At 45.0% G+C, this 13,841-nt stretch overlaps 1 protein-coding gene across 1 annotated transcript in view; it reads right to left on the reverse strand.

Annotated features, from left to right (window-relative positions):
* Positions 1–13,841, reverse strand: part of MICAL3 (microtubule associated monooxygenase, calponin and LIM domain containing 3) — a 216,887-nt gene that overhangs the window by 77,041 nt on the left and 126,005 nt on the right. The window contains exons 18-19 of the mRNA XM_012556919.2: positions 7,100–7,188; positions 6,048–6,135 (exon numbers count right to left, since the gene is read on the reverse strand). Of these exons, the coding sequence (XP_012412373.1) occupies positions 6,048–6,135; positions 7,100–7,188 (177 nt within the window). The remainder of the gene's footprint in view (positions 1–6,047; positions 6,136–7,099; positions 7,189–13,841) is intronic.

The following is a 13,841-nucleotide window of genomic DNA, read 5'->3' on the forward strand; positions in this document are numbered from 1 at the left end:
AATATATATATATCTTTATCATTGATTCTTAGTCAATTTATTAATTGTCATTTATTGCACAACCCCTTTAATACCAATTCTTTCTCTCCCAAACCCTTTGCAAGCACCATCAGGACACCGATGTAGAAGCATATTTCAGAGCAAGGGGAGCAGCAGACTACAGATGGGGCAGGAACTGGGGGTAAGGAAATGAGCAGGTCAAGAGAGGCCACGAGGCTCTCTGTTGGGATAAATTGTGAACCAGCAATATTCTGGTAATTAAAAAAAAAAAAAAAAAGACAGTGTTATGGTGGTGTTGTTAGGTATGTAGGGATGCAGACCTTTCCTGACAGAAGGAGCATGGTTATCTATAATGCCACAGAGAACCAGGAGCGTGTTGGTCTACTCTATGGAGAAGCTAAAGACCCACTCAAGTCCCAGAGGGCTGCCTGAGAGTGGACGGAGGCCAGGACGGTCCTTTTAACAGCAGCCCCATTCCCTACAGCACAGCAGGGAAGTCCTCCCCGGCAGGGGAGCAGTAAGCCTGGGCAGACTCTGTGCTGAGTGTGTCCCCCACCAAGGTGACCTCTTTTGGCCCAATTCAGCCCTGAAGCTGGGCCTCTGCTTGCGGTGGTCATCATGCCAACATGACAGAAGAGGCCGCCACTGCTGAATCAGCAGCAGTGCATGAGAGAAGGGGGCAGACTGCATTTTAACATAGGCTCATCCCTCCAGGTTTGAGAGCAGCCAAACGGAACTGGCTATCCTAGCTCAGCGTTCAGGTCTCAGCAAAGCAGCATGGGAGAGATGACAGCTGGAGAGGAAAAAGCAAGACCCCTTAATGTCAGCAGCTCTAGGAGGAAGGTCATTGAGTGTTAGGGCACCCTTGGAAAAGCCTCAAGGCAGAGGGGAGAAACCTAACAGCTCTCAGCTCTCCACAGCAGCCCACTGTAGTTAGAACCAGAGGAGGCAGCACCTGGCTCTATGTCTGCATGGCTGGCACGGGCTCAGTGTGGGATTTCTGTGCCACCATCTGCTCTAGCCAGCAGGTCCCTCATGTTGGCTGACTGAATGTGGGACGTGTGATACAGATGACGTCTTTCTTGCTCTTCGCCTCTACCTCCAGCTGCGACAAAGCAAAACGTCTTCCAACATGCCAACCCCTCTGAACAGGGGCTCTCCCATTAGTGGGAATCTGTATCTCAGGTATAAACAACCTATTTCCTGCATTTTAATACCTCTGTGCTTTCTCCTTGACCCACCCTCAGAAGTGAAAGAGTCCTGAGGCACAACCGCTGGCTTTCAAACCCACTCTCAAGACCTGCCTGAGCTTCCCCCCTTCCCACCCATCAATCAGGAAAAAGGGAAGGAAAAGAAAAACTCAGAAACCTGAAGATTGTTTGGAATTTATTCTCTTAAATAAGAATGGTAACATTTGTTAAAATAAAATAAAATAAAAGCACAACACCTTGGTTTCACAGTAACAGCAAAAACAAAGTTACACAATTAAATAAAAAAACCCACAAAGAAACACACCAAAAACTCACAACAGCACAGGTTAAAAACAAGGGCAAAAATAAAGGTGTTAGGGAAGGCTAGAAGTGGACACCAGAAGTGGACAGGTGGCGCGTTCCTGGGCACAGCTAATCCTCCCTTGCTCTGGCTTCCTCGTACCGCTGCTGTGGGGAACCTGGTCTGCTGCCTTTCCCCTCCTGCCCCCACCCTGCCTCTACCCTACCTGACCGGCTCAGGAAAAAAGTGAGCCCCTCTATTCACCAGTCAGACTTTGAAGGCCATAGTGGGGCCTCTCTTAGGAAGGCCTAAAGATGTTCCACTGTGCTATAGAAAACAGCCAAAGACACACTGCACACTAACGACTGCGGAAGATGAAGTAACTAACCCAATGGAGCCAATATACAAGCCTGGAAGCAAAGCGGAGGGAAGGTGGGGGGTTTGGTTCTCCCAACCCAACCAAAGTGCTCTCTGTGGCACCCACTGCTTTCCTAGCTGCTCTTGAGTCTACTTTCTGAGGTTGGGGTGTGTATGGCTCATTTTCTGAGATACCCACTCACCACAAGTCTCCATCTCCCCAGGTGTGCTGTCCTGGGCTGCTCTCCCTCCAAATCCTGACAGAACACTAAGCCAGGCCAGGGACATCTGTGCCCCTCGGAAATAACTGAGCAGGGTGAGTCATGAGCAGGAGCATGGCTCCACAACATAAAAGCTCCCCCAGTTTCCAGAACCAAGGAACCAAAAGCTTTAGAAACAGCTTCATTATTATTGTGATTATTATTTAGTTCACAATATATAAATTAAACGTAAAACTAAGCTCATATATGCGTGTGTGTGTATATAAATATTCACACATCACCATCAACTAAGACTCTTGGAGTAGGGCTAGGGAATAAAACTGAACTGCAGAAATCTCTCTTATCTACTAAAAGGGTTTCCAGAAATTCTATAGGGGAAAAGGGTTTGGGAAGCAGTAAAAAGATTTCTTAACTTCCCTGTCGGGCAAGAACTCCCTTGTACCGCATGGCTATTCTTCTAGCTGGTGTGGGAAATGCCTGCATTTCCCAATGGTCCATTCGCATCCAAATTATGGGATCTAATGGTGATCATGCAAAGGGGCTGTCTGGGGACTGGGGCAGGCATCTGCCACTTGTTACTCTGCTAGGCAGCAAACTTAAAACAATCTTTTCCATAGAAGACAATGACTAATTGGTTTCTCCCCTCCTATCTCTTTGTACTCGCATTACAAATGTTCAGATATGAATGCTCTAGGGGAAAAGCTTTTCTACCCCCTTCCTATGATACTCTATAGCTTTTATATTTCATTTTTTGTCTATCCACTATGTGGGATGAGAAGGGGATTCCTCTTGACAAAAAAAGGATCAAAAAAAAGAAAAAAATCTGCAACTGAGGGTCTGGTGCCCAAGCAGGGGGATCCCGTTTGGGGTTTTCCTTTCTCTGCCTGTTGCTGTCCAATCATTCCCTGAAGTCAGGGCAGGTACTATGAGGCCAGAGTAAGAAAATCTGTGCCAGGTCCACTACTCTGCAGCAGTAAGTATGAGAAGCTTGGAAGCAAAGCATTTACAGATTTTTGAGAACAGAAAATAGGGTTTCTATATTAAAAGCACATTACAAACAAAATACTGTAAACAATGTCCCCCAGACACTATGTTAGGCAGCAGTGACAGATTAGGTTACAAAGAAAGACAACACTTTAAAGCAGACCTAGAATGGTTTACCTTGTGGGTGGTGGCTTTTTTTTTTTTTTTGCAACATCAGTCATTTTGGCATAAGGGGAAAGAACATTAGGGAGAAGAGGGAAACACCACAAAATAAAGAGGCAGCTCAGAGCTCAAGCACAGCAGGGTCAAGCACTGACTATAGACAGCCTTGGCTTTCCAGCTCTACCAGTGGTGGTGTGGTCTAGGGAGGGCGGTTTATTTATACTCAATGTAATTGAGTTCATTCGCTTACAGCTTTCTCCTGTCAGGAGAGCAGAGGAGAAGAAGAGTGGCTCTGGGTTAATGACGCTGCCTAGGACACACATTCTGGGGCCCTGAAACACCTGAGCTGTTCGGAAACTTTCCAAAAGGAAACTCTAGTTAACCAATCAAAGCTTCAGTCTGGGATTTAAAGAAGGAAATCTTTATCAAGGGAGAAAAAGAAATCCATTTCATGCCAATGTAAAATGCCACCCATGATTCTATTCCTTTTCTATGGAGGCTAGCAAAAGTTAGTCACTTTTCAGAGAAAGTGCTGGTGCTTTGGAGCATATTCAGCACCCACAGCTGCAATTTCCAAAGGCCCAAGTCCCCAGAGGCAGATACCAAGGCAATGCCATCAGCCCTAAGCCCTCTGGCCTTCCTGCTGTTTAAGAAAGCACCATCACGTAGGGGGACAGTGGCCATCTTCACTCACTTTAGGGGTGCAAGCTGCAACTGCTTTGGGATGCCACGTAACTGGCTTGTACCCCTAGTGCTGTGACAGGCAAGTGACTTTCTAGTTCAGAATCAAGAACCATGGGGAGTGAGATGCCTCAGGGCTCTGATTCTGTGACCACACTGCAATTCCCATCTTCTCTCCCTGTTTGTAGAACATCCTTCTCCCTCTCTATGGAACCCTTAACTTGTCAGACTACCTAAAAACCTGAAATTCATTGTATCTTAACTAGACAGTAAGAATGGCGACCTGAAACAGATGGGAAAGTGGGCAAACTTGATTTGCTCAGGAACGACCTGAAATTCATTGTATTTAATTCTTTAAAATAATGTTCTGGACTTGCTACTCAATCAAAGGTTTAATTCCCTTAAGTTGTTTTAGTGATATAGTACTGAATAGCCAGGTTCCTTGGAAAATCCATCTCCCTTGGAATAAGGCCCTAACTTAGTAAGGTGGTTCTCTCACCTGATCAAATGCACATTCAAGAGTGCAAAGCCAAAGTCTCTGTACAGATCTCTTTGGTGATTTTTCTCTCTGCAGGCACTCCCCTCGAGTGCTCTGATATTGTCAGTTGCAAAGGGTTGTCAGCATTTCACAAGAAAGACAGATTAGAAAGGGCTTCAAGGCTGTAGAAAGTTTAAACTTCATCTGTGGCTTAAACATGGTTATAAAACATTGGTCCCACTTGCAGGGCACTTAAAAGGCTTGGCCAGATTGTAATAAGCGCACATGAAGCAGCACAAGCCGAGTGCACCTAGCCTGGCTGAGGTCTGCTGTATCTCAGCACCCAACCACTGCACTGTCTGCCCTCCACCTGGGACGGGGTGGGGTGGGGGGTGCTAAGCCTTTGGGTACATTATCCCTCTCCCGGAATGAGCACCACAAGGCTTATGTCAGTGCTTACACCTGGGTAAAGAAGCACTCTGGAAATCTATTATTTGAATGCCAAGTGGGTAGCTCTTCCCTCTTCCCATCATGGAAATTCCACTACCACTACCAGCTCCTTCTCCATAGCTTCTCACATTGGCTACTGCCCTCTAATATTTATATTCAACTGGCTTATGAGTTTGTAAATGGCTGCTTGAGATGTACTTGCTTTGAACAGGAGGGGAATGTGTGACAAACAGAAACATGGCATTGCCGACTTCCTCTCTCATTTACATAGTGATCCTGGGTTGCGTACAGTCTGGGGCTATATCAGGGGCATCATGGCCACCCAGCAGCTTGTGGAACTGTGGACACTTCCATAGGCTGGTTTTGCATAGAGCTCAGAGAGGAAGCAATTTTAAAGAAACAATACAGTTCTTTACAACAGGCCTAGCACCCATGAGCCCTTCCTAGTCCTGCCTGCTGTGACTAGGATAAATGTGTTTTTGGAGGTAGGGATGGTGTCATTCAACTCCTGATGCAAGGAAGTGGTTAATGAAAGTGTCACAAGTTAGGGCTTGATCCTCCTTAGAAGTTCAGATGCCCCAGTACGGTCAGGACAGGGGTGTGCCTTAGAAACTACAGGTCAAACAGAAGAGCAGTGAAAGCTAATTCAGACACTTGAACAGGGGGTGGGATGCAACAATCTCAAGTTCCAGTAAACACAATCCAGAACGCGGGGCCTTATTTAGCACAATTCCACCTGCAGTCAAAGGAGTCCAAAACTGGGAAGTACATGAAGGCCCTGCAACTCTGGATTCCCACTAGGGTCAAGGATAAAAGCAGCCTGCTGTGGATTCCTGCTCACCTACACAGGATCTGGACCAGCCACCACAAGGTGTTAGATGGATGTGGGCAGACCCCGGGAGCAGCCCTGACAATACTCTGAGGCTTTGAGTAAGTATTACCTGAAGCCTGGGTAATACTGCTGACTAGATGGCGCCCCTACTGGCTCACAGTCTGCCAGTGAAACTCCCCTCTGATTTGGACCAGCACCTCCGACAGGCCATAGAGAAAGGGGACTCCAAATGCAAGCAGCTGGCACATGAAAAAGGAATCCAGAGGGTTTTGGGCCACTTCGTGCCCAATCGAAGAAATGTTGCTTTGGAGGTGCTGGCTCATTCCCTTGGCCTTGTCACAGAGGCAAAGAGAGTGATGCACCACCCAGCCAACCAAGGAAGTGAGGCTACCTGGGGTTCTCTCAGCTGAGCTGGCGACAGTGCTGACCCGTTCATTTGCATCTGCAGTGGGGCCATCCTGCAGCAGTCCTCTGGCCTCCTAGAAAAGTTCATGAGAAAGAAGAGGGTGACTCTTTGATGGAAGCACTCAAATCACAGAAGGCAATGAAATCTGACTAGCTAGCTTATCACTCTAATCTCATCAATTAACCCAGAGCTGTATTGCTCACGTAAGTCTTTATGTTAAAATGGGGACATATTTTACCATGGCAGTCACTAGAAGTCAAAGCCTAGACCCTTCCAAGTAGGTATACCTTTTCCCACAAGTCCCTCTCCAGTCAACAGAAGCCTGTCAAGTGTGCACTAACCAGCCTGCATGCCGACAAGGTGATATCCATGTTGGGGAGGGAATAAATACCCAGCATGCCTTGACAAGCACAGGTGGAGGAGCCAGTTACTTGCCAAAAAAATTTTTAAAAAGCAAGCATGGAAAAAAAAGTTCCTGTGGTTTAAACTGCTGCTGCCCCTTAAATAAGTAACTCACAGAATAAAGAGAGTTAAAGGAATTGGCAGCCAAGTTCCTTGTCAGTGTGGAGAGCAAGAATTAGCTCTTGCTCCCACTTGCTCTCAGACATCTTGAGAGTAGAGCAGAGACTCAGGAAGGGACTCCTCCTTAATCTGCCTTTTCTCTCTCCACTGCCTTTCTTGATGAGAACTCTAATTACGTGAAACATGAATAGGAAGTTGTCCTCAGCCTCAGGGCAATCTTCTCTCAAAAAGTTGCTTATTTATGAAGGCAAAAATCATCTTCTATGTAGAGTTTGCAGAAGGGAGTGTCTGAATGATCTCCCAAATACGACTCAAGGAAGTAGATGGTAGAACATTACCTTAATGAAGCACAACACTGCATTATTCTTGGCAAGCTGGTTCCCTTTTCTAACTGGACTGTGATGTCTCGGGCCCTTCCCACTCACAGGAGAGGCAGTACTTCCACGGCCCTTCAGTGGGCCACGCTCAGCCACACCCTAGCCACATCTCCCCCTTACAGAATGGATTACAACTACCTTTCCAGACAGAGGCGCCACAGCGGGTCTCTTCCTTTGTGCGTAGCCAGAGAGTCGATAACAGTAGTGTGGTTTACAGTAGAATTTACCTGCAGGCAGCGAGAGGCAGGGGAAGAGTCAGTAAGTGAGACTTCGGATAATTCTGAACGTGCGTCCCTGGTCTTAGCACACTCCTGCCCATCTCCTCCAGCCACAGGATGCCATCGCCATCCCAGGCTTCCCCAGGCCCGGGTTTCTTGTCCACGGCTGACTTTGAGCCCAGCCCTCCTCTCTCTCCCCTTTGCCTGAAGCTGGGGTGAGGGGTGGGGTCTTTTCCTTTGGGTATGTGAGGGCCATTGAGTCATCACCCAATCAGTGCCCAGAGCAGAGATGTAAGGCTTTTGTGACTGGGCCAGCAAACAAAGTGGCAGTGTGTGAAGAACAAAGATGTGGTCACACGAAAAGCTGGGAGCAGCAATTCTGGGGAAACCACGAATGAATACAAGAGCGGGATAGAGGCGTGGAGGCTGGAGGGGTGGGCAGTGCTGAGCATTAACTCTGTCAGGACCACCTCTGCCTGCTCCCCTTGCCCGCAACCATTCGACTCCTTGCTTTCCCATCATTGCTCCAGAAGCGCTGGTCAAACTGCAGGTTACGGCCCCTTAGTGGGCAAAGACAATTAAAAAAACAAACAAAACAAAAATTCACAAACCTGCAACAAACTGTGAGTGGACTAGAACAGAACAAAACAGAATAAGAGAAAAATCTAAGTGCATCGCAGCATAACTAGAGTTAACTATTATTCCTTGGAGCCCTGGTGGCGAAGTGGTTAAGAAGAGCTCAGCTGCTAACCGAAAGGTCTGCAGTTCAAATCCACCAGCCACTCCTTGGAAACCCTATGGGGGCAGTTCTACTCTATCCTACAGGGTCACTATGAGTCGGAATACCAACGGATTTGGTTTTTTAATTTTTTTTATTCCTTAGAAGGCAGTGGTCGTTCAGTGGTAGAATTCTTGCCTTCCATGCAGGAGACCCCAGTGTGATTCCTGGCCAATGCACCTCAAGCGCAGCCACCACCCCGTGCGTGGAGGCTTGCGTGTTGCTGTGATGCTGAACAGGTTTCAGCAGAGTGTCCAGACTAAGACGACTAGGAAGAAAGGTCTGATGATCTATTTCTGAAGATCAGCCAACGAAAACCCTATGGATCACAATGGTCCGATCCCATTGTGTGTGGGATCACATTACTTGAGGGCTGACTTGACGGCAGCTAACAATGACAACATTATTTCTTAAAATTTTCAGCTATGTCTACATGTGTTTACTGGGTCCCAGCGTAACATGGACTTCCTACTGGGGGCGTGGTCAAAAAAGTTTGAAAACCACTAATCTTGGCTTTTCCCATGACACTGGTAGTGGGATTCACTCATACAAAGGGTTGTTTTTTCTGACTCTACTCTCATTTAAGGAACTAAAGCTTTTGAAAATTAAATGATGGCCCTACTTCTATAGCTGCTGAAACAGAAGTGATTACATTTCATCCTTCTCATTGGAGTGCGCCTTTGACAAATTAGCTTTCCTGTCTATAGGGTCACCATGAGTTGGAATCAACCTGACAGCAAGCGGTTTGGCTTATTTTTTTGGTTCTTAATGTTAAAATAAAAGGGCCTAAGAGTGAAAGAAAATAAAGATGGAATGGCACCCATCCTTTCCACCCTTCGCCTGGTGATCTGATATTTCTTCTTTCCCTTCAAAGCAACTGACTTTTTTTTTTTTCTGTCTCCCCACCCCTAAAAATTAACCTATTAGAAAAATACAGTTTATGGTTTTTCATAAATTTCAAATGATTTCAATGACAATTGTATGTTTTCCCAGATAGAATTTTCCACTATTGGCTATCATCATTTAACCTGGACTCAGAGACAATACTGTGTTGTCAGGAACCCAAGGACCATCAATCTTAGTGCTTGCAATGTTTGCTATATTTTAATGTACCTGTATAAGGACAGTCGAGTCATAGGTTGTATTTTCAGCCTGGCCACCATCTCCTTTAAGAATTTTTCATAAGCCACTTCACTTTTGTGAATTCTGGCCAATGATGAATAAGACAAAAATAAGTGTTTTTTTGTCTGTTCTGTATCTCATTCTTTAAGAAATACCCCAGCCCTTCCCTGTGATTCTGATGGGGCTACCAATCAGGCAGCCTGACGCTACCCACCAAAGAAGTGGACACATGACCCAGGCTGTCTGTCAGAACACTGCCTTCCCCCCGCCCCACACCAGGATACTGTGCTCCAAGTATGGGCATGTGACCTAAGTCAGGCTAACCACAATCATGCTGGGGAATGTAGCAATGCTGAGGGGGTGGGGGAGGGAGCCCTTCTCCTCTGAGATCACTATCTGGAAGGAAGATGTACACCTAATGCTTAAGCTTTAATCTGAGTTAGATTTTTATTTCTTGTAACCAAAAGTTTTGCTTATTAGAGCATTGGAAAATTACAGTTAGTTATATTTACTTTCATTTTTTTCCCTGGGTTAATTGGCTTTTTTTAAAATGAAAGTATTAAAGTATAATTCTAGATCTTGGAAAACAACTCAATAGGCTGATCTACTAGCAAATCCTCACTGAACCCTGCTATGGTATGTTAAACTAAAAAAAAAAAAAAAAAAAGCAGGTTTACATTTCAGAAACAGGTCCCACCAGCATAGCCAAAAGGTAACGTCTAAGAAAACTGCAGAAACTTGTGTTTTCTACGACGGTAGTATGACATGATGGAAAGACCATGACCACTGAAGCTTCATCTCAGCTCAAATATGTCTCAATCACTCAATAGCTGTGTGAACTATTTAGTCTCTTGGGAAATGTTTCCTCATGTATAAAATGAAGACAATATCCATCGCATAGGTTGATATAACTAAATGAGATATCACTTGTGATGTTGGAAGGGGATCAATTAATGTATCTCCCTCTACCTCCTTCCAAATTCAACTCGATGGCATTTTTTGCTTCTTAGATTAATAATAAAAAGGGACTAACATTTATCTTGTGCCAGTTACTATTATAACTTTTTTGTATCTATCAACTTATTTAAAATTTAATCCTCAAAACAATCCAATGAAGTAAGATATCATTAAAAACCACAAATCAAACCCATTTATTAAGTCGATTCTGACCCTATAGGACAGAGTAGCACTGCCCCATAGGGTTTCCAAGGCTGTAATCTTTACGGAAGCAGACTGCCACATCTTTCTCTCATGGAGTGTCTGGTGGGTTCAAACCACCGACCTTTTGGTTAGCAGCCATCAGGGCTCCTTAAAGTACCACTAGGTACCATTATTTTCCATCTTTTTCCAGTTGAGGCAGAAAAAGCCTAAGCAACCTGCCCAAAGTGTCTCACAGTCAGTAAACCTCAGAGACAGGATTTGAACCCCAGAACCCTGGCTCCAAAATCTATACTTTAGCCATTACCCTATAAGGTCTGTCTCAACTAGCAAATCCAGTCATGCTAGCATTAATTAACTAACTACAAATCAAGGAGAATTCAGTCAAGTAACTGATTTTAGATGGTCTAGTTAAGGAATCTCGATAATTAAATACAGCAATGACTGGAAAAGGAAACTGGAGAAGACAGACAGCTACAGAGTAAGCCAAAGGTAGACCGGGCCATTCATTTATTCAATAACAGTACCATTCTAAATACAGAGAATCCTCCAGTCAAGAAGACAGACAAGGTCTCTGCTCTGACGGACAGATGATACACAAACAAGAATTGGATAGCAGTAGGGGTCATGCAGAGAACTGAACAGGGGGTACTATGGGGCCTGGGTGGCTACTTCAGATCAGGAGTCAGGGAATGCCTCTCTGAGGAGGGGATGTGTAAGTGGAGACATGATGGACAAGAATCCTGCACTCTGTGGGAGGATACAGTGAGTGTAAAGTCTTAGGGTGAGAATAGCCTAATCAATCTAAGGAATGGAGCAGGAATACAGTGAGCTAGAGGCTGGGAGACAGCAGAGAGGCTGGATAGGAAGGTGGGGTGGACATGGAAGCTCTGTCAGCCTGGGAAATTACTGTGGATTTATGTGTACTGCCCACCACCTGTCTCTAAGTTGGTTATACTGTGATGGCTTGCGCATTGCTGTTATGCTGAAAGCTATGCCACCGGTATTTCAAATACCAGCAGGGTCACCTGGTTTCAGGTGGAAAGTTTCAGTGGAGCTTCCAGAATAAGACAGATTAGGAAGAAAGGCCTGGTGATCTATTTCTAAAAATTAGCCAACGAAAACCTCATGGATCACAACAGAACATGGTCTGACTCTCTTGCTTTGGACATGTCATCAGGAGGGATCAACTGCTGGAGAAGGACATCATGTTTGGTGAAGTAGAGGGCCAGTGACAGTAAGGGAGACGCTTGGTGAAATGGACTGCGACAACAGCTGCAATGATAGACTTGAACATGCTGGTGATCATGAGGATAATTTGGGACTGGGCAACATTTCCTTCTGTTGTACATAAGGTCGCCATGAGCTGGAGTTTACTCGATGGTAGCTATCTGTCTCTATCTACTTGTACAGCAGTAGGTAGTTTAAAGGTAGAAAGTAGGAGATTGGTAAGATCTGATTTATACCTTTATAAGATCACTCATGATGCTTTCAGGAAACAAGACTGTAGAGGGGGCAATGGTGGAGGCAGGGAGACTAGTGGTCCAGGAGAAGGATGGAGGACACAGGTGGCTGCTTAGGGTGGGACCAGCTGAGTGGAGATAGTGGACTGTTTCAGGCTTGTCATCACTGAGAACTGCCCTTCACAGATCACCTTAATAGGCAGTGTGTGTTTTCTTGCCTCAAGATGACAGGGAAAGACATGACACACGTCTGATTTAGGGTCCTGCATTAAAAGTTGGCAGCAGTTAAAAATGAGCTAGTGTTTGGCAAGAGACAGAGTAGCTCAGCTTTTGGGCAGCCTGTATCCTTTGAAAAGAGCTGAAGGGAAGAACAAACAGGGGCAAGAATGAAACAGATATAGCTCTGAAGTACATGATTCACAGTTTATGAGTTTGTAGTTGACAATGGGACTGAAATCACTCCTCCCAGAATCTCTGTCCTGTAAGAAATCTCAGAAGGCATTTAGTACAAACCACCCACTTACGAGCTGTGCGAACTTGGACAAGCAATCTATAACTTCTCTGAACTTGGTTTTCTGATTTATAAAATTACTAATAAAACAGCTCCCTCACAGGGTCGGTGTGAGGACAAAATGACGTAAGTTAAAGGTCCAGCATAGTACCTGGGTTATTTCTTTTCTCCTGAGCTGCAACTTCCCAGGCCTTCTCTTAGCTGAAGCTCTTAATCAACTTAGGTAAAGAATGCGGGCTAAGGTAATCCCTAAAATTCCATTCTTTTTTCGGGTCCACTTGTTCTCTGACAGATGAGGGGGAGCTTTGTAGGGAGGTAAGCTGATGAAAATTTTATCTAGGTTAAAATTTGGGGATCTGGTTTAGGCTTCTGTTAGCCTCTCTGCCCCAGTAGCAAGAATAATGCACTTAACTGGGCTAGCCTTGTCCTGTCTTGCCAACGTCATGAATATGCCCATCTGTCGTCCTCTTGCCTGGAATGCTTTCAATGGCTTCTCTGCCCTCTACTTGGCCATTTCATACTTCTCTCTCAAAGTCCAGCTTAATACCATTAAGTCATTCCTGACTACCATCAAGCTTCACTGATTTGTTCCTCCTCTGAACTTCTCCAGTTTTTACTAATATAACAAACGTTTCACAAATACAACAAAAGTGCCAGGTACCATAAAGGTAAGAGTTAGCCTTTCTCGGTTTGGGCTCCTTTCTTCCTACTTCTGACAGAGCTGCCCTGTTTATTTACTATTAGACCTTGCATGGTGTCCCTCTCCTGTATGATGTCACCCTTACAATCTCCACGCAGTCAAGAAATTACCTACCAACATAATGTACTTAACACCGTCCCTGGGCTGGGATGCCTACGAGGATTTACTTCCCTCTCCTATTAATTTAGGTCTCCTTACTCCTTTTCAATCCATAAGATGGCCTCCCACTAAGTTCCTTCAGCATCCTGTAGGGATGGGTGCAAAAGGCATCAATGTCTTTTTAAATTAATCTTAAAGGGTCTTCAGATGGCAGACATATGAGCCCACCTCTGTCTCTGTTTAGGGCTTTGTTTCCCCATCTCCTTCCCCATTAAGATCTCTGCACTGTAAAAGTCCCAACCGCCACAAAGGCTAGGTCCTGAACACCAGAGTACATTCACTTTATCCCTATGCGATCATCTCTCAGTTCATCAGACACAGATGGCAAGATGCTGATGCTAGGAAGAGCTGGCAACACCGGGCAAAAGTCAGTTATCTTCAAGAGGCAAAAGACGGGGAATCCAGCAGTCTGGGTTATAGTTCAATTTGTTGGAATTAATCTTAGGCAAGAAATGGACTTTATGGACCTGGGATTTTCCTTCTATAAAAGACAAAAAAGACTTGTCCTCATCGTATCCCCTTTGACTCAAGATTCCACCACGCTGTAAGAATGCAAGCAAGTGACTGTGAAGCCAAGGAAATGATTTAGATAAATGTATGCCATTCTCATTTTATCATTACTGAGTAATGCTTCTGGCACAGCATGGTGACTTTGGAAAATATCCGTAAGAGTCTTAGAGAAAAAACAAAGTAGGGAGAGAGATGGATGAGAAAGGCTAGGAGAGGCAGGATGAAGGAAAAAAAAAAAAAAAATATATATATATACATACA

Source organism: Trichechus manatus, unplaced genomic scaffold (genome assembly GCF_000243295.1).
Source record: "Trichechus manatus latirostris isolate Lorelei unplaced genomic scaffold, TriManLat1.0 scaffold00081, whole genome shotgun sequence".
NCBI classification, from domain to species: Eukaryota; Metazoa; Chordata; class Mammalia; order Sirenia; family Trichechidae; genus Trichechus; species Trichechus manatus.